Here is a 21,172-nt window from a genome sequence, read left to right as displayed (position 1 = left end):
AGCGCCCTGACAGAATTGCTAAATAAATAAATACCTATACACCACAATTACAAAAGCTATGCACACTGCACACCACAGACCTAATGCCATTACAAGTTTATAACAAGATATTTGTAGCAAGATAACAAGCTGTTTAGAAAGTAATATGTATTTTGGTCCCACAGTACCATGTTGATCTAACAGCAGTGACCACTGTGCGGCTTCGCAGTCGTATCATGTCACATGGCATTAAAGCAAATGCTGTAATCTCCAGTAGCAAATGCAAAGAACACAAAAGATAGGTGATGGTATGGATGTGGAAAACTGGCATTTAATGACATGGCTATTTTTTCCGTCGAAACAGTAGCTTGTCCCTTCCCTTGGCTTTCTCTGGCGGAACTGTCTGGAAGATGTCATCCAGTGGATTGGATGGTGCTGGCCCTTCGGCAATGCGGTGCTTGAGGCTGGCTCTGGCTTCTTTCCTTTCCTTGTACTTGCCAGCAGCAGCCAACTTTAGGGAACGTCGATGCTGCACAAGCAACACACCAAGAAAAAAAAAAGCATGCTTGTCAAGAGTGTTATTTGTCTTCTGAAGCTTTTCCCTGTCGTTAATTTGTTTTCTTACCATTAACACAAACATGCATTAGACATGTTAACACACTTGACTGGTTACCATGCTCGTTCTCTAAAAGAGGACATTAATGCTCTTATGAGAGGAAAGCCCTGTGGAGAAGGGTGTGATGCGAGGTGCCAGGTGACCAAAATTTTCCTGCCCATTTATTGTCATGTTGGAACATGCACAACCTTCAAAACGACTTTCCACGGCTCTCCCAGGGAGTGATAAGTTAGAGAAGTTTTGAGATAAATGTGAAAACCTCTGTACTCTACAGTTGACAAGGCAGCAGTGGGGAATTCTACTGGGCTGTTCTTGCCACTGTGAAAGTGTGCCTGCTGAATTACTGGACCATGGTATCCCTACTACAGACTGACTACTACTGTATTTACCTAATTCTAAAGTGCACCCAACTTATTGCGAGCTTAAGGTAAGAGAATAAAAATTCACCTGCATGTAACATGTACCCAATTCCAAAAATATATAACATGTTCCCAAGTTCGCAGTCATAAAAAACGAGATGTGCAGAATTTACCTTCCCAGATGGGCAAGGTCTATTGTTAAAAATGTCCTTGCATAATGAAAGCTGCATGTCATTATCGCCATTTGCACTTTACTGACCACATATACCAAGCATACAGGGACAGTATTCTCAAACAATCAATTTTAGCGATACTGCTATCACTGTTAACGCAGTTGTGGGGCTCTATAACGTAAAACTATTCCAATATGTTTTTATTCCGATGTCCTGACGTCAAATTTGCACAACCGCCGACGCAAGCATCGGACGGTGACCCGCAGGGCTGTCTGAACAGACCAATCAAACGCTCTCCTCATTCATAGGAGGTCACTTTTGTTTGCTTGAAAAACGAATAACATTGCCTGCTCTGAGAGGCTTCTCTTATCTAATTGGCTGGCAAGAGGCTAGGAGCACACTCAAGTGGAGAGGGATTCGATGGGGCCGAGCCACTGCACTGAAAATCGATCAACTGGATGAAGAGGGTGGTGCCAATGTCTGCGATTGTCCACATTTCCTTACTTATCTTGCAGTGGCTTGTCGAAAATCGCGGCGGCTTGCAATGGAAGGTCAAGAATGAAGCTAAAATGAATCCTCAGCAAAGAAGATTTGGCAGAATGAGGTTGTAAACGTGCCGAAAGTGCTCGAAAACGTTACACGGTCATGCAAAAAGCTTTATTATATTCAAATAAACCCATGCTCTCTGGCAGGAGCGAATAGCCAGTGCCTGAGCGATTGGCGGCAGCCATCTTTTATTCCTTTCGGAACAGGGCAGCCTGCGGCTATTCAGAGGAAAATTCAGTTTTGTTCGTCATATTAATGCATCTTTAACGCGTACGCGTCACTTTGACGCAGTGAGATTTTGCAGTTTTGTGACGTGGCGTTACAGGCAGGTGAAGTGGGGGTGGGCCAAAAAAGTTTTTGACCGATCGCGGAGTGCCAATTGCAGAATTGGAATAGAAAAGTTTGGAATAGTTTTACGTCATAGCGCCCGTGGTTTCGCATGTGATTGTGATGTGTAGGCAATTTCCAGACCAATTTTCAAACCCATTTTCTCAGAAAAAGAAGGTGCCTTTTAGATTGAGCAAATAAGATATATACGGAATGCACAAGCACACCTGCAACCTTGAAAAAAACTTGTTTATAAATGGTCCGAAAAGAAATTGTCTTTCCTATTCTTTTTTTCGCACTGAATGAGGCGACAGTAACAGTTGACAAAAAAAGAATGTAAATACATGAGAACAACAGAGGCAAAGGAAGAACATTCACACATGTGTAACTAAAAATTATGGGGTTTTATGCGCCAAAACCACTTTCTGATTATGAGGTGCGGCGCAGTGGAGGACTCCGGAAATTTCGACCACCTGGGGTTCTTTAACATGCACCTAAATCTAAGCACGCGAGTGTTTTCGCATTTCACCCCCATCGATATGCGGCCGCCATGGCCGGAATTTGATCCCACGACCTCATGCTCAGCAGCCCAACACCATAGCCGCTGAGCAACCACGGCGGGTCACACATCTGTAACTGTGTGTATGCTTGACTGAGGAGTTCTGCCCTGCTTTCAAATTTCGGAGTGTGTCTGTACAGTTGGGGGTCTTTAGCAAATATGAAAAGCACTGGCGCACCACGCCTTGGTATTTAAACGTTGACTTCCCCTCCGCCCACCGATGCGCTGCTCCTGTCATCAGATAGTGTGTTCAGAAACAGATTAAATGTGAATGCAGTGGTGTGTATTTAGTCACACTTCCAAGACGTCCAGCAAATTCCTACATCTGTATGGCATAATGCAATTCAACAACAGGAACTGAAGGATGCTTTGCATACATATTTGTAGCCACGATATGTCCTTTTGAATTCACACAAATTACTGCTTAACATGTGGATGGGAACACTGAAGTGAGCAATGTATTGTAATTGCATTACAATGTGCTTAATTGTAACTGTGTGCGATAGGCATAGGAAATGTTGAAAGATCGCTTTACTAATTATCAAAGAGAAATCATCATGGGGCATTCTTCCTCTATGAGTTTGAGTGTGCTTCTCAAGCGGCATTTCTAATAGCATCTATAGAATAGAATACATTTTTGCCTTCAATAGAATGGAAGTGTTCACATTTCATTGGGGCACTTTACATTTTCTAACAAGATGAGAGAGGCAAAATACATGTGCATTTAGAATTTAGGTGTAAAAACAGATTCAGGCCTTTTCTGGATGCTCTAAGTTTTTATGCTCTAGACCTACAAGTCAGTTCAAAGGTACCATAGTGGAGTATTTCAGATTGATCTTGGTTGCCTCGGGTCACCCAACATCGACTTAATGCTAGGTAAGTACCGTTGTGAGCGCTGAATTCGTTTTTAACCAATGAGTACTGGTGATATCTGTATTTAAATCTGACACCTTAATATGCAGCAAGTAGCTCTCCCGCCTAGCAGCACTGAGCACTTCTTATGAATGGCACCATTTCAAAAGGCCTTTAGGGCCTTTTGACCTTTTGAAATGGCCCTTTGAATGGCCTTTTCAAAGCGAATTCCCTTTCATATTGCTCAAACGCACTTTTGTCTTCCACCTCTACCACAACGCAGCTGCCTCAGATCAAAGTCTAACCTGCGATTGTGGAACTGAGCAGTGGAACATCTCTCGCTGCCCCAGCCAGTCGGCTACTACAGTGATGCAACGCCATTACAGTGGTTTAGCCTGCCCATAAAATATGCGGAACACTGCAACACCAGAGACACAGAAGTGCACTGCAGCTCTGGTGGTGATTCTTGTGACACTGGCATAAACTACAGTACCATAGAACAATAATTCTCTTACAGATGCCTCCGGCATGGAGAGGAGGAGCTCAAGCAGTTCAGCAATGAACATGCTGAACAACCGAGGTATTCAAATTTGGGGGCCCGCACGAACAGGTCATTTGAAGAGGAGTTTAGGAGAGGTTCATTGATCAAGTGCAAAAAGTACCTCATCACCAACACCCCTGCCCCTCTACTGTCGAGATGTACACGTGAAGGCCAAATGGACCTATGGATCTCTGCACAGACCTATCCCTCACACCTGGCACACAAAATGCTCCCCCAGTAGGGCGAGGGGATTCCTGGCAAGGAAGCTTCTGAGGAAGGCAAACATGAGGACTTGAGTACAAAGGATAAGAAAGCAGAGGGGGGACTGTAGACGAGATGGTTAGCATGTTCCTACTCAGGGACACTGACTGCTGCCTTGTTGACTGGTCACCAACTACAGTGCACTTCTTCCCCTCTCCCACCCGCCTTGTCTGAGATCAATGATGCAATAACACTCCTAGCGTGCTGCGGTTAAAGAAAGTGTCATGAGATCACGTGACCTGCACTGCTTCCCCCACCAATATCTCCAGTATTCCGTAAACTGCAATACCTTTATGGATGGCATTGTTGTTTTGCTTAGCATGAGAAGTGAGGCGGCAGAAAATATGCTTACTAATGACAGTTCACACGAAAGAGTGAAGAGAGGGCGTGCGAGGAGGACTTACCTGACTTGGAGTCACGTAGTTGGGGTTGCTGTAGATCACAGTTCCTCCGAAGCTGCTCTCAAAGACTTTGATTGGGTTGAGCACAAACCGAGGGCCTGCAAATGAATGAAGCAAATGCATTTCAGCTCATTTGCCTTGCCGAAAGCCGAAGTAGTTGAACAACAGTCCAGCATTAAATCTGACCAGCCTGTGTCATGATGGAGCACAACGAGCATTACAAGCTCGAATCAAACAATACTGTTGATATGGCTAAGCTAAACCTCTCATGAGACAGATTCCTAAGGTCCTCAAATGTCTGCCTTAAAGAAACACTAAAGGAAAATGTTAATTCAACTTAAGGGATTAGCTCCAATATTTGCCATCACAATTTTCACCAAGAACCAAGCTTCTCAATATGAATAAATGACGTAAACATGAGGGACAAAATTAATTCTGCCATCGTTAAAATGCAGAACAAGCTCTTCATGATGTACTTGACCTACTTACAAAGTGTTAAATGCCAAGCAACCATTGATAATACAGAAAGATAATTATAGGGCATTCATATGCAAAAAATAATGTAGCTCAGCCAATGTCATTGGGCTACGCTGCGAGACAACTCACTGATGCTCTTCGACACTTGTGCGACAGCTGCGAAAGAGCACGGCCTTTTCAAATCTGGAGCTGTCGTAAGCCACTATCAGTATTGTAAGCTTTTCCTCTGGCTAACTACTGTTTTCATCTAGTTTTTTTTAATAATCTACTAAGTTGTCTTTTGGCAAAGAATAGATAGGGGGAGATCTCGAGGACAGTTAGATTTCCTTTTGCCTAGCACTCAGCATCACCTTAAATGACTCCTTTGCTGCCATAGCTGTACTATTGCTCTCAGTTATGACACTGCAAGAAAGGGAGGGTTGAAAAATATAGATATTATTTAATGAGGCTTGAAACTTTGTAGACTGAGCTACTTTTCCATATTGTGCAGTGTAAAAGATTGAAAATAAAGCCATTTATATTAGGCACCGAATACCATTGCAAGTTTTAAAAATTGCATCTCTATAGCACTGATTTTCTCTTTTGCGGCTTCTGGTGGTACAAAACAAGAATTTAATACATACTGCTAGCCTTATATATAAGGCAGTAGCAGAGTCAGGACACAAATACAACTGTGAAAATGGTATCAAACATGGTAAACAGTTCCTGCCAATAGCAATTCCAAATATTGTGGACAAAGAATAAAGGGCAGTACAGACACTTTCCTGCAAGTCATGTCAATGTATGCAATTCGTATACACAAATGTATTAATAGCACTATAAACATATTTAAAAGAAAGAAAACTTTCTTTAAAAACCCCCTTTTGTTCACTTGGGTCTGCCAGAAGTATGGAGCCTAATCATCAGTACCAACCATTTTTTTGCTAAACATAAAACCAAAAAAACGAGAGCCCACAAACACATATAATGGCCAATAGAAAGATATGCTTGCAGGATTACTCACCAATCTCGACTAGTGCCCCAGTCTCCTCCACAATCTGATAGTTGCGGAACCATATCCGGTGGTCCAGCAGCGAGAAGGTGAACACGTGGTCCACGAAGGGTTGGCTCTTGGGATGGTATCTGGGTGTCCCAAATATCTGGAGAGAAAAGATTGTGCAACAGATCGTGAAGCAGCTGTAGTAGTAAGTACTTGATTCTATTCAATGGTACTTTATTTAGTTTGTCTGGACGCTTAAGCTTATTTCTCCAGGCATAGACAATTTCTGGGGCTCGGCGACATTCAGTTTCAGAACAGACCACTCTTGTTCTGCCCTGTAAGTTGGTGTGCACTGCGATTTCTGGCACGTGTCTTGACTGTGGCTGCGCATGGGTACGCAGCCAAGTACCCCGCTTCAAAGGTAATCTGCCACGTGTACAAAGAGTTGACGTGCCGAGACGGCATGGCATCACGTAAGCTGTCTTCCCGCGCGTTTAGTATTGGAGGTTGTGTAATCTCGTGTTTCAGTGAACTCTTGAAGTGAGGCAGACAAAGTATTCGCTTCCCCGTCGCTGGTGCTGTTCATGATAGCGCCGTCCAGCATGGGCGACGCCATTAGCCGCGGGAGCGGAGCGCATGCGAAAGCGTGGCTGGCTTCGCTTAATTCATACCGCCTATGTGAAGATATTGTCATTGTGGCATGACACCGTATCATTCGTCACCGACTCCCAAATTCATTTCCACATGAATTGTTTTCTCATTCGAACTTGCTTTTTTCGATTGCCCGATAATTCGGAAAATTCTGCGGCCCTTTTCTAGGTAATAAAAATCAACCGGTGACTGTACTTATTTGCATAAACTGTCTAATTTCAGTACAATGAAATTTCAATATAACGAACCGAATTGCCAATTTTAACTACTTCATTATATCGAGGTTTAACTGTACGAGAAAACAGAATTCTGTTAGGTGGAAACTCAAACACAAAACCCTTTTAACTCGGTTGCGTTTTCCAGCTGCCATTTGAGGTCTGTCTTAGCAGGAGCAGCGTAGCCCTGTCGCTTCCTTGCACACGATCTAAAAAAGGACCACAAAGCTCGCCCTCGTGCATAGCATTCGCCACCAGCATTACCCGGTGAACATTACGGTTACATAAGCTGCAGTTGCTGGGAGGCGTGAGAAGCACTCAGGGATCTTTGAATGCTATCGCATTCCGCTCTTAAAGCCGAAGCTTAAGCGTCCTCCAAATTTTATTTGAAATAGCGATGGAGTTCATGTCGATTCCAGCAAATCTATAGCTTCCGAGCGCATATTCTCGCATGCTGGTTGAGCGGACATTCTAAGAAGGTGTTGGTTTCACCTAAACATCCCAAGCCAATTGACATTCTTTCGCTCTGTAGAAAATAGCATGTGGCTTAAAATCCTAAACCAGTAATTTTCTTTTCCTCCATGCATATTGCAATTTCTGGCCACTATAGTGCCAACTCTATTTAGCCTAACGAATTAAATATTATTCTTTATCAAACTTTATACGCTTGTATCTCTAACTTGGTGCCACCTCTCAAACATTAAAATAGGTTCCTACAAAAGTAGATAAATGTGTTTCAATCTTACTAAAGTGCCCAGAAAAAATTTCAATTAATCTATTTTTTTCTAATCTATGCATTGAAAGCGATTAACCAATTAAAGGCTACACTGATGAATGATTAACCCTTTGAAGGTTTTTGCCGCACATGTACGGTGGCGGTTTTCTGTCCTGCAAGGTCTTTGCCGTACGGGTACGGTTTCAACCCTCCGTTTGAAATTTCGCGCCATAATGATGATGCGTGCTCACAGGGAGGTGCTGCCATCCCTTAGGACTTGCAAGAAGCGTTTGAAATTTGTGCTACCTTCTTGGAGAGATAAACAGAACTGATTTCCAGCTTCAGCGCGTCACGCAGACTGCGGCAACACCCCTTTTGCGGTTTCGGTTTCACCGCGTGATCGCAACGGAGGCACACAAAACGTTCTTTTTCTCTTTGTCTGCACTCTCTTGCAGGGCGGTGGAAGTTGATTTCTGTCTTGACTGGTGCTGCTCTTAGCTTACTTATCACCACTGCTCACCAGGTATTCTCGCTCCCTGCGGCGACGCGCTTACACGAGAGAGTGCCCAAGGCAGCCGCACGCAGGGATGTGTGCACCAACACAACTCGTCGCTCCAAGAGGAGAACAGACACGCATTTTAGGTGTGCAGACTGTGATAAGGCGCTGTGCGTAGACCCGTGTTTCAAGGAGTACCACACTCTGAAATACTATTGCACATTTTGCAGTTCTGAGTGATGCCGACACCAAAATACTGTTCCTAATTTTTTTTTTACTATTTATTCCTGACTTTATATATTTTGTAGATTCAAGATCCACAATAAAGTAATTTGACCACCTGGGAAAGTTTTTTTCAAAATAAGTTGACCCTCAAAGGGTTAATACTTAATTGAATAAAAAAGTTAATCGACCATCCCTAATTGGAATGCAGCAACAGTGGCCAGGAACACAACCCACAACCTCACGCTCGACGGCAGAATACCACAGTCACTAAGCCAACACAGTAGGTTTGATTTACTCGGTCCTATATTGGGAAACCGAGTGCTGTCACGGACGTAAGTGTAGGATGGAGGACGAGCACCAAGACGCAGTGTTTCAGGCCCACATGTATTTCATGCCTGACACTCCTCTATCAACATTCCAAGATACACAGCACTCCTGCAAGCTCACACTCTCCTCGGAATACCTTAAGTTCTTTATTATGCACCTAAATCCAAGTAGATAAGCAGATTTGCATTGCACTGTATTGGAATGTGCGCTGCCACCGGTGGGAATTGCAAACCATATGCCAAGCTCATCGGCAGCATGTTGCATGTGCTGGGAAAGTTTCAACTAGTGTCTCTTTTAGAAATATAACTGAGGTGCCTAGTAAAAGTGGATTGTTGAGTTATCCCAGAGTATTAGACTGTCGCTCAGCACCTGCAGTATCTGAAGTTTCATGAACGTAGTTGCGAATACTACAGCAAAGCAGGTGTCTGATAAGATTCGGTCTTATCAGACTTCTTACATTATAGATTCAACATTATCAATCTGATGGTGTGCGTGCCGTGAATAGTGGTGCAAACTGTCGAATGTATGCAGGTGCCAGCGATTACTAAGGAATGTGCGGTGAGCCATGTATAAATAGTGGATGCAGTTGATTCAGAAGATCAGACTGGACTGATGATTGCTCATCGTTATCATTGTGATTTCATTTTTGCTTTCCTTTCTGAATTGAAACCTGTACTACAGGCACAGCAAGAGTCATGAGGGAAGTAGTGACCTACTGCACAAGAGAGGCCCATTCCTGTACTGACAAACAAGTGTTTTTTTTTTAAGCTCAGAGAGCCTCCCTAATTTGGTTGCAAGTGGGCTGGTATAACCTCATTGGTTCTCAATGATTATTATTTTTTTTTGAAGGTTTCAGGTGCCGCTCTAAGCTTCAAAATGTAGTGGCCTGGATGAGGATTTGAACTCGAGACCTTGAGTATAGAAGCCCAAAGCTTTCCCTCTACTTCATGCCACTCCACTGCAAAACAAAGACCTCTCCCAGCGATTTCAAATGCAATGGTAATTGGAGACCACTGGGAGAGGCCTTTGCCCTCCAATGGACATAGACTAGGCATAGCACTAACATCTTACGTTAGCTAGAAAAATTTCAACTAGAATCTCTTTTAGAAATTTGACTGGGTTTGTACTCAGTACGAGCACAAAATTAAGAAAGAAATGTTGAAACGTCAGTGTTACTTTACCTGAGACAGCAGCTCCTTCATCAGTTTTGAAAATGGGTTCTCATTAAAAGCCTGCGAAACAAAAAGAAAGAAAAGTATTAGACTTACGTCAGTGGTGCTTTACGACATTGTAATGCACAGAACACTTTTATATGCTCAACAGACATACCGTTTTTCACATATTTCCATTAATCAATGCCCTTTCACGTGTCATAAAAGCAGCTCCTCACCAAAAATACTGACTCAACAAAATTTCTTTTTTCTTGTTAGAGATCTCAAAACCTAGCAGAATTGAAAACTGCATAAAGCAGCGACACTCTAATTTGCTGAAGAATTATTCGAGCAACATACGGCCTCTTGTGTGCGCATAGCCTATATACCTACATACACCAGCTATGCTTTGCCAATGTGAAGGGGTTTCACTCCTTTGCCTGCTACAACTAGTGCTAGTTATAACAATGCTTGTTATTTTAAAAAAAATAGTTTGAACTTTATTAGTAAATTACCTTTCTACAATACCAAACAAAGGCCACTCTTGCAGCAAGAGGAAGCCTGGCAAATGAAAAAAATTGTAAGACTGAAAGACGTGCGGCGACCCCATTTTGGACTCCCCGCCCCACTTGACAAGGTGTCATGGATGTTGATGGCATTAGCTTTTATAAACTTTTTATGGGTAAAGATGGACTACATTGTATTCTAAAAGAGCCAACGAATGAACTTCGCAAATTCTGAGGACCACAGCGGGAGAAGTACGAGAAAATACTTTGAACTCCACAACATTACACTGACGTACCGCCATTGGGGTTTCAGCGCAAAGTTTTTTATCAGTCTATATACTACTGACTTGATGTTTATCCTTGGTGTCCCTTTAAAAGCAAACTGCAACTCATCACCACTGAGACCTCTACAACACATAACGGCACCTTTCGACCTTTGCATGTTGGATACAGTGTGCGCCATATCCAGCAGCACAACACACAGGCAGGCCTCAATGTGACCTCAAATTTCCTCCTGAATTATTCTACTGCTACAGTGCGGTCATTCAGTCTATGATTAAGGGGAAGCTTTAGCTCTGAAGCTCTTCTCTAAATACCAGGGAATAGAGAAATTGTTTTTCTCAGCAGCTACAGCACCAACCTTAATTTTTTTGAAGTTATAAAAGACCGTTAAACTCTGGTAACTACAGTAAGTGAACTTTCAATTTATGCCATGCACTGTTCTTAAGACAAATCCTGGAATGCTGCAAAATTTAAGAACACTCAAATATAAGGTTTACAACTAAGCCACTAAGAATGATATCACAATTATATAAACTGCCACTAATAATACACCTAAAGTGGGCAATACTTGTGTATTTTATACATCACTCTCAACTAATTATACCATTAGTTTGTGAGTGGGAATATTGTGTTACCAAGGTAAATTGTAACAATATTATTGCAAATTTCATTCGAACAATTTCACTGCAAGACTTTGTGCTTTTGTCTCTGAAACTTGCCAATTTCCAACAAATGTCCAAGATATTTGAGGTCATTAATAAAAATTCTACTTCCTAGGGTTGCTAGAATTTAACTTTCTCTTCAAAATGAAACAAATTTCCTTCAAATAGGTCCAGCAGTTGTCTTATAAAAGCATTCCTGCTTTTTACGTGCCCTTGAATGTAGGGCGGCATTGGAGTTGGCCTCGAGCTAGAGCTTCCTCTTAAATCCTCAATCTGAAAGGGTGAGTCCTAAATGTCTACAGAATCCCCAGCTCCAGCACCGAACTCACCAACTATGACAGTAGCAGCAGGGAATTGCAGTGGACATTGCCTTGTTCTCTAAAATAACTTCCTTGCAATGCATGTGTCGCGTTGCCCACTACACCATTGCTTGTTGCGGTCTCTGAAATGCGGAGACACACGTCGCAACTCTCCGAGTGTGCAGGTTCACATGTCCTCAAACATCTTGCCAAGTGCTATATGTGCATGCCACTGCAGTGGTCAGCTCTATGGTCACTGTATGGTCAGCTCGCAACTGCCCCAGGGACATGAGTTCTAGTCCAAGCATTAATGGTGGCAAAGTTGAATAAGGGGATTCTGACTTCCTCTTATGTACCATACGTGGCTATGAACCCTACATGTCTTCGCCCCATGGTGAGCTTGAATCTGAGGATGAGGGAGTGGCGTGAAAACTTGAGACTTGTCGATGGCAACAACTGTCATCGTCGTTGGTGTAGCAGAATGGATTGACGGAAACAGCAAACCAAGTATGGAGCATTTAACTGCCGCCGCAGTAAAAACCAAAAACCTGTTGTACTAACTGTACTTGCCCAAAGCAGCCATCCACAAAACCACTTCATGAGCAAGCCCAGCCGTCCGAAACCACAAACGGTCTGGTTAAAAGCACCTCGAGAAAGATTAAGGGGATCACCTGGTCGAAGGACAGAAGTGGCCGTGTACCTTTGAGGCAGTTGCCCGTCATCTTCAGCTCCTCCATGGTGTGAACTGCAGGGGGGGAATGTGAGAGTTACGCGTCATTCACGACTGGGCTATTTAAAACGACGCTTGACATCTTTGAAGCTAACTTCATCGGCTGGCATTGACGAAATTAACGCGAAAGTGCTTAAATATACAAAAGATGTCACTACTGTCATCTTATCACACATTTTTCAACAGTCACTCTCGTCTGGAGTGGTGCCGCGGGACTGGAAGACAGGTAAGATCATTCCAGTCCCCAAAAAAGCTTCTTCAACGTCATGTCTTGACTAACGGCCAATTTCCATTACCAGCGTTTGTTCCAAACTGATGGAGCATGTCATCTTTTCCCACATCATGAGATTTGTAATTTCTAACAACTTTTTTCATCATAGTCAGCACGGATTTCTTAAGAATTTATCTTGAGATACCCAACTTGCACTCTTTATAAATGACATCAGTACCCAATTAGACCTTAATGTGCCCGTAGACTCACTGTTTTTAGACTTCGAGAAAGCTTTTGATAAGATACCCCACAACCGACTTTTCTTGAAACTTTCAGTCCTGAATCTCAATCCCCTAATTTATAATTGGTTGCGCAGCTTTCTGACCGGCCGGCAACAGTTCGTTTTTGCAAATAACTTTTCATCCCCTCTGTCTCCTGTGCTTTCTGGAGTTCCTCAAGGTTCTGTTCTTGGCCCCCTCCTCTTTTTAATCTACATTAATGACCTTCCTAATGACATATCTTCTAACATACGCCTATTTGCGGACGACTGTGTTATTTACCAACCCATTAACAATAGCTCAGATATCCCTGTCCTGCAGCGTGACTTACAAACAGTTGAAAAATGGTGTAAGACATGGTTAATGTCATTAAATGTAAATAAAACCTCATTAATCTCTTTCAATCGTCGGCATTCTTATGTAGCACCCTCATATCTCTTAGGTAATTCAATAATATCATCTGTGACCTGCTATAAATACTTGGGGCTTATCTTAACGCAAGATCTTTCATGGTCCTCTCACATCGCTAAAATAACTAACAAGGCTAACCGCACCTTAGGCTTTCTCCGGCGACATCTGAAATTTGCCCCTCCTCCGGTAAAAACTCTTGCCTACAAATCTGTGGTAAGGCCCAAATTTGAATACGCATGCTCAATTTGGGACCCTCATCATACTAATCTTTCTAACATGCTTGAATCTGTCCAAAACCGTGCAGCCTGATTTATCTTCCATGACTATTCTTCATATACAAGTGTCACAGCGCTAAAATCTAATGCAAATCTTCCTAGACTAGAAGCGAGACGTCAAGTGTCCAGGCTCATTCTATATCACAAGTTTTATCATGCCCCGATTGGTAACAACGTCATATTGCCAGCTCACCGCCATTCATCCCGGACCAATCATTCAAAGTCAGCGTACCCCCCGCATGCGCGCACATCATCCCATCTTCATTCGTTTTTTCCACGTACAGCGAGGCCTGAAGAAGCGGCGGACCACTCCAGTGCGACTGCATTCAGGACTGCCATCGAATGCATTTTTCTTCGAAGCAGCCCACCCCTCATGTAAAACCCGTCTCCAGGGGCATTTGAGGAATAAATAAATAAACTAAATAAATAAAAAAATAATGTGAGGATATACCCCTTAATCGCTCTTAATTTGAAGACATACGAACACTTCTTTGTTTTGAGCGACAAACAGGCAGCGTCTCTACACGACATTTATGAGCAAGACTGCTGCACTTTCTGCACCTGAACTGTCTCGTGTATGTATTTCATTTGTCTGCGAAATTGCCCGCTTGCACAGCGAGATATTAAGTAACATACCATTCTCAACAAGAAACTTGACAGATGGCCCATTTGGCACATTGGATGCCCTGCAAGAAGCAAATGCACAGAGATAAGTACATCAATGAAGACATCAACTAGAAAACTAATTAAGAAAGCCCAAAAGCACACTCACCATAAATAGAGGTCTTTCCTTTTTTTGTTTTCGAAGTACAAGCACTTGTTGCAATTCTTCATGTCACATATCTGAAACGACAATGTTCGCTGTATTCAAGCAAGCAATGCAAAGCATGGGGTGCCCGAGAAATCGACGGCCAAGGCAAAGCTACACAAGCTGATTAGCACCTACCTCATTTATGACTACAAGGGGGTCCTTTTTCTCCATTTTGGACTCTGTGAACATTGCAATTACAAATAATGTAGACACAATTTTTCATAAGACATTCACATGCCATTTTCCATGAAGGTGCTTCTGTACTGATGACAAATTGAAATGCAAACAAGTCCTACCAGACTTCTCAGATTCTAGCACGTGACACTCGGCAATGACAGAACTATGAGCACAATGGCTGCTACCTAGGTTGGGGAAATTTTGACGCCTGGGGAAACCCACTCAGAAGCTTTCACATAACATCCATATCAACAGCAGTGCAATAGAGATGCCGCCGTCATCACACCTGTCTACTGTGCCCGAGCAAAGTGTTGTGCCGCATAGAAGTTGGTACTGCCATAATCTGGACAAATGCAGCGTGGACGTGGAAACAGGAAGCAGAACACTACCTGTGAGAAAGAACTTGAGAGTGTGATTTTGTATCGCTGTGTATTCAGTCACCAAAAGATGGTGCAGGCCCCGAACTGAAATCGTACAATGTGACAAAAGCACATGGCGGAGAGACATATTGCAGCAATGTCACCTGCTGTGGTTTCAAATTACAGCTGACCAAAAATGCAGCCTAAGCCAATGCAAGGCAATACAAAGGAACTATATGTTGAAGTTCACATACAAACAAGACCGTATGCAAAACACAAACATGGAAAGAATAAATAAAGAAAAAGGAAGTGGATGTCCTGCCAGCAGTCGGACAGGGCTGTGCACCAATACCGCCGGACTTGCAGTACCTGGTGTGATTTGGTCCTATGAGAGCCTTTATCATGCAAAAATAATACCAGCAAATGAAGCCTTCAGGGGAGCACCTGAGATTACAATACTAAAACAGGTGGAACTGGATCTCCAGGGAGCCCAAGGGACCAAAACTGGAACCAGGGTGGTCCGTGGGTTGAGTTCCTGGTGAGCCCCCAACCCGCAAACCAGTCAGGGTTCCAGCTTTGGTGTCCTTGTGGTCCTTCAATTCTCTGGAGGCACTGCCAAAGCACTAAATAATGATATGTTGCTTACAGTTAGCACTTGTGCATATTATCACTGTCAGAAACAGTGCACATAAGCCTAGCAAATTTCTGCAAACCAAGGAAAACATTTGCAAGCCATGCAGTTGCATACATTACAATGATCCCAGCAACAGCGATGAGTGCTTCATAGATATGGGAGAGACGTATGAATGGCTTCTATGGATGAACTATTGGTTTGTCAACACTCAGCCTCAATCAGAGGCACTTCATGGTGTACTTTGTTAATGCCATGTTCATGTGTGTTACTTGCTTCCATTCAATGCCTGAGTCACATGGCTTTATATCAATGCCCTCCTGGTCCTTAAGAATGAATAAACAAACTTAAAAGAGCATTAGGTGTACCAAGCAGATTGTAATCACGCAGTAGCTACACGCAAATTCTACACTATGCAAGTGTACTGCCATGCAAAATCATTTCCTGCGCGTTACAGTAGCGAGATGATAGCTGTTTCCTTTGTTGTGAGTGCCCGTAAATTCACAATCGCTGTTTTTGAGAGCTGCTTTCAAGTATAAAGGCAGGGTGCGCAAACAAAAGCTTTCCAGAACACGTGCCCGTAACATCAACTTACTGCGGAGCCGGTAAGACCAACAAGCAATTTGTCGGCACTGCTCCTGCACCCAACCATCGCAGTGCGCACAGCTGTTGCTAAACGCTCCGCAACATATCGCCGGACGTGTCGAGTTTTAGTGGTGAAAGTGATGGCTATAAGAATAATACTGGTGACTGCGCGTCTTTGTTATCCGACGTTGAAAAGGGTAATAGCCAATTAACCCAACACAAGCAGAAATGTAAAGTACGTGCACATGTTGCAGTTAAGACCTGTTTAGGACGGATTAGAACGTATACCAACATAGCATCTGATGAAATGTGTCTAAGACAGGGTGGGCCAAGAACGCAAAAACGCATTGACAGTGAACATTGATTCCTTTTTTTTTCTTAGCGGATGAAGCACTTACCGGGCTTGGAATGAGGCAGCAATGTCCGAAGGTTAAGCATCAGATGCCTGTCTCTGAACGTAATCCCCCTCGATGCAAAGATCATGACACGCTGCTTGTTGATCCATTTGTGCTAAAGAAAAAAAAAAGCATGAGAACAAGATAGTGAGAATTGAGTGTAACGTAGGCTGTGGTTCGAGGCAACAAAGGACAACAATACAAAACAGTGAGGAACAATAAACAGCAAAATACGGAGCGGGGCGCTTGAAGGTTTGGAAACGAAGTTCAGATTTCGCTCCCTGCAGCATTGCGCCTGTCACAAACTCCTGCGGGCCAGGGCTTCTGTCAACTCCCAATATCAGCTTTTGTCCCGTTACATGCACATATTTGTATGGTTCCCTACCTTCTTTTCGGGGGGTTCATCCGATCGTCTGGTGACAGGAGGAAGCCTTTCTTGTGTTTCAACAGTTTCTTCAGCATCTTCGGCCGCACGTGAACGCTTCTTGCGCTTCGCCATGTTTGTTTGCTGCGGACCTAGGCGACCGAGCTTTTCCGGTTCCCTTTAAAAAAAAAACTGTTAAATAATTTGCTGTTTTGTTCACGATTGTTTTTATTAAAAAATTTAATAAATATAATAATGTTGTATTATAGTAAATATTTTTTTAAAGCAAGCCAACTGCAAGAACAGCTTCAACGGAGGAGAGCCCGATAAGCGACGCGCTTTGTCCGTAGTTTTTGTATATTACGTTTATTTTCTGTTTACGCGTAGCGAACACAGAACAGCAGCAACGGCTAAGGCAGCGTACGGCGCATCGCGAGAGAGGCAACAACAAGCGAATGCTCTTCATCGGCGGCGGCGCAGAGTCGTTCCGCCTCCGAATTCGCTGTTAGACCTGCTAAGTGTGTGCCGGCCAACAACCTGACGGCGCGTGTGAGCATGGATTCAAACGGGAAGGCCGCGACGCCGAAGAAAGACAGCGGCGTCGCGCCTGGCTCCTCGGCCACACCGAAAGCTGGACAAGCGTCGACGACGGACGGGCGTGAGTTCCCACCGCGAAACAACAGTCTTGACAGGTCGGCGCCGGCGTTGGTTTAGCCCCTGGGGGGGTCACGTTGTCGCATATTTGACCGGTTCTTACGTTCCGCCAGGCGAGGCGAGGAGGCTATGGAGCGTTCCAATCCACGGGGAGACTGGAGTTGGCTGGTGTGAAACGAGTGATCTAACGGTTCCATCTGCCTACCCGGCATTTCATGTCGGGCTAGTTCGCAACCTTGCACGTGGTGCCGTGAGTGCGATCACAGAGTTCGAAGTTTTTGGTCATATTTGCGAGGGGAAGTCACCGCACGTCGCGAACGTCCTGTTTGTTTCGTCCGTCGCCTTCTTCAAGAACTGGTTGTCGATTGACGACGCTGCGTATAACGTTGTTCGAGCTGTCCTTGCGCAAACAAATTACGACATTATTTAGGTCGTTTTGCCTGTTCCCTGTTGTGCCGGCACTCTCGGCGCACGCGACAGTTTTGGAAGCCGAAGTGCGGTACGTGTGGCTCAGTGCGTCCAGTTAAAATATATTTTGGCACCCTTTACCGCATATTGTTGCTTATCACCGCGCGAAGCATTGGTATTGCTCCATCCTAGTTCCAGGCATTGATATTCCAGGCACGTGGTAACCAGCTGCGCCGCTCAGTTAACACGTTCGAACCTCGCTCAACGGCGGGCTTGTGCCTGTGCTTGCCTAACCTAAAGGGTCCTTTTCTGACGCCATCACGTTTGAGAGACAGATGAACGTTCTGTTCAACTTGTATGTCGTGAGTTCTCCTGTTTAATTAATTCTGGGCGATCCCTTGTGAACCTGCGATGTGGCTTTCGCGTGTGTACCGTGGCACACAACACGCGTCATGAGTCTCGTGTCATACAATATTGAAGTCACGTAGCAAGCTAGTACATCAAGCGAGTCTCTCGGCTTTCGTTTCCTTTTTTTTTTTTTTTCGTGTTCTCGCCAAGCGGTATAATTACATTTCAAAGCTTTACTGCTCACCTGGTTACTTCTCATAGTGGTACACCTTCCTTGTTTTAGTATGGTTTCCCGCGAGTCGGAGGTCACAGTGCTTTGTCTTGCTTTATTGCAGAGAGCATGGCATCATTTGTGATGAAGAGTACACTATCCCCAGAAGCTCCTGTGTTTGTCCCACGGCACTTCAAAGTTCCTGTACCCGAACCTTACCCACAGTCGCCGGTGAGCCCCCAGGTTTTTGGACAAATCTGGAATGTTTTTTCGTGGTGTTGTCTTTCTTGAGTAGGTTGCTCATCTTTGCTAGGTGCCTCACTGCAACCACCTCGGCTATGTTTATTATTTCCTGTTTAACAACCACTTTTGAAGCAGACAATGTATAAAGAGAGTGAAAACTATCAGGAGCTCAAGGCCGTTCTAAGCTGCTGACATGAGCCTCAAATTCATATGTCCACGTAGTATGTTGCTATGAGATCTTGACAGGCATTGGTGTTTGCCAACCCACGACGCTCTCGTATAAAGAATGGCAGTATTGTAAATAAGATAAACATGAAAGAAAGGCACACAATGTTTTATATATTCCCAGCATTTTGACCATCGGTTGAAATGGCACGGTTAGCCTCTTGTAGCGATTTTGTGACATGCCGGTTCTGAGCTCCTAAATCGTGACAGGACACTTAAGAGAATGCCTGCTCCTAACATGTGCAGTCATACAGCAAAAGCATGTTGGCTGCATCACCATCTCTCCCATGCAGAGCTGCCCTCTCAGGGTAGAGTTCTTAGCAAGTCTGAGTACTCCAAGAAACTTGTGCGGCTGCATTGATTCAGGTGCAGCAACTTCAGTTGTCATCTCTGTGCATTACGAACCATTTTACAAGCTGATATAACATGCAAGGCAGCTGTCTTTCTTTCAAGTCAGAGGAAGTACAGTCTGTTAGTAAATGGGGATATAAAAGGCAATTTCAGTTATTGGTTATGATCACCCAAATTTCACCATGGGTGGCAAATAATGCGAAAGTAATTTTGTATATTCTCAGCTCGTGTACTAGTACTTGTAAACGCAATTCGTATGTTTTTCTTCAGGCTTAAAGATGTGGACAATAAGAGGTTAATTAACAGAGCTAAAGCAGGGTGAAGGTGGGAGGACACAAGAGAGCGTTTTACAGCAGTACATTTGTGCAATTAAACAAAGGTTTAAATGCTATTACTAGTCATGACACAGTTGCATTGGGAGTTGCTCCGCAGCTCAAGTTTCTCTCTAAAACCACTGACTACAGGCAGTGTATGCTTTTGCTCTGTTCTCTTGCTATCCATGAGGTTGTTTTGTGTTCACAACACATAAGAGACCCTTGTAGATATGAAAACTGCTGCAGGTTGCAACATCTTTGTGCAGAGATAGTTTCCTCATACAGTGAGAAACGTGTGTTCTGTGAAGAGCAGATGTTCTGCATCTAGTGGCGACGGGAATGCAAGTTTTGGTGCATGCTTGCTTTAATTTGGTACCTTTATTTGTTCTCTTTGATAATGCTTGCAATATAATTCATAAGTGCTAGCACCTTTATGCAAGTGACGTCAGCTTCAGGTGTAGCACACAGCACAAACACGATCGGGTAATTTTGTAACTTTTAGAATTGCAGTAGATCGAACTGTTGCCTGTCTTGCACAAAAATCATGTCATCATCCCAGTCAGTGTTCACTCACTGAACAAGAAAGGTTCACAGGAACGTGGAGGCCTGAGGTAAATAACAGGGGTGGAACAAGGCATGGTCACTGTAGCTAACATTTCAACAAGGGACTTCCCTTTGCCAAGGCAGCAACTGCTTTTGTTTAGCAGCGTTTATGTACACTTAGCTTACTCATCCCTACCCTCAATGGGGAGAAAGAGGTAAGCTGGTGCGCCAAATAATGGTAGTCGAACAAGGAATGATGCTGTAGGCAACATTTAAAAACCAACATTTTCACCAGGGGCTTGCGTTCATCACAGAAGCAACTGCTTTCTTTAGCAGCGTTCAGGTTCCCTTATTGGATGACAAGCCTCCTTGTTGAAACATTGGATATGCCGACGTTCCTTGTTCGACCGCTGTTATTCTGCTCATTCACTGGTGCTTCAAAAGCTTGCCCTGGCACAGCAGGCCTTGCCGAAACACAAGGTCACTAATGCTCATTCCATAATGATAGAAGACGGACTTGCCCCTATTGTGTCACTGCAGATTGTCTACAGTGAGAAGCAGAAAAGTTAAGAAAGGCAGAGATATTGGCCTGAGCCCTAGCCAGCTACTCTTCACTGGGAAGAAGGGAGGAATGGAAGGAGGAAAAAGATGGGCGAGGTTGGAGAGAAGAGGCAAAGCACCTAATGGGAAGGTCTACTCGTAGCCTAGAGTCCAGACCTGTACTTTAGAAAAAAAATTTCAAGTGAGGCCTGTATGAGCTGAAAACTGGATTCGCAGTCACGCCAAGTGTCCCAATGTAAATGGAAGGGCGGTAGCAGTGCCACAGATGTGAAGGCAGCTGAACAACCAAGCACAGTGTGCTGTAAAAGGACCTGATGCGTTACAAATGTATTGCAAAACCGTTAAACTTGACCTTCCTGCCTACACCTTTTCAATTGAAAAGTGCTGGAAAGCAGTGTGTGTGCTTGTTTCGCTGTCTTCAAGCTTACTTGCACTGTTCTCATGTCTGAAATGGGAACCAACATGCACCAATTCTAACTCTCGTGTCA

At 43.8% G+C, this 21,172-nt stretch overlaps 2 protein-coding genes across 3 annotated transcripts in view; one reads left to right on the top strand and one right to left on the bottom strand.

The window, feature by feature from the left end:
- Positions 1–290: 290 nt before the first annotated feature.
- On the bottom strand, positions 291–16,980 carry LOC126517774 (ribosome biogenesis protein BRX1 homolog). Its single transcript, XM_050167564.3, has 10 exons — positions 16,848–16,980; positions 16,466–16,577; positions 14,451–14,494; positions 14,277–14,347; positions 14,141–14,190; positions 12,271–12,344; positions 9,881–9,931; positions 6,095–6,230; positions 4,618–4,712; positions 291–508 (listed from the first exon to the last, which is right to left on the bottom strand). The coding sequence occupies exons 1-10, from the start codon at positions 16,959–16,961 to the stop codon at positions 323–325; spliced, it is 933 nt and encodes a 310-aa protein (XP_050023521.1). The 5' UTR covers positions 16,962–16,980; the 3' UTR covers positions 291–322.
- A 152-nt stretch (positions 16,981–17,132) lies between these two features.
- Positions 17,133–21,172, top strand: part of Paip1 (Poly(A) binding protein interacting protein 1) — a 29,993-nt gene continuing 25,953 nt past the window's right edge. Inside the window, exons 1-2 of one of the 2 annotated variants that reach the window (XM_050167563.3) lie at positions 17,133–17,484; positions 18,572–18,678. In XM_050167563.3, the coding sequence (XP_050023520.1) occupies positions 17,382–17,484; positions 18,572–18,678 (210 nt within the window). In that variant the 5' untranslated portion in view covers positions 17,133–17,381. The remainder of the gene's footprint in view (positions 17,485–18,571; positions 18,679–21,172) is intronic. The other variant, XM_050167562.3, reaches the window with a different exon arrangement.

The sequence above is a fragment of the Dermacentor andersoni genome, chromosome 11 (genome assembly GCF_023375885.2).
Source record: "Dermacentor andersoni chromosome 11, qqDerAnde1_hic_scaffold, whole genome shotgun sequence".
Classification (NCBI taxonomy): Eukaryota; Metazoa; Arthropoda; class Arachnida; order Ixodida; family Ixodidae; genus Dermacentor; species Dermacentor andersoni.
The sequence above is the reverse complement of the archived record's forward strand: the minus strand, read 5'-3'. Positions and strand labels throughout refer to the sequence as shown.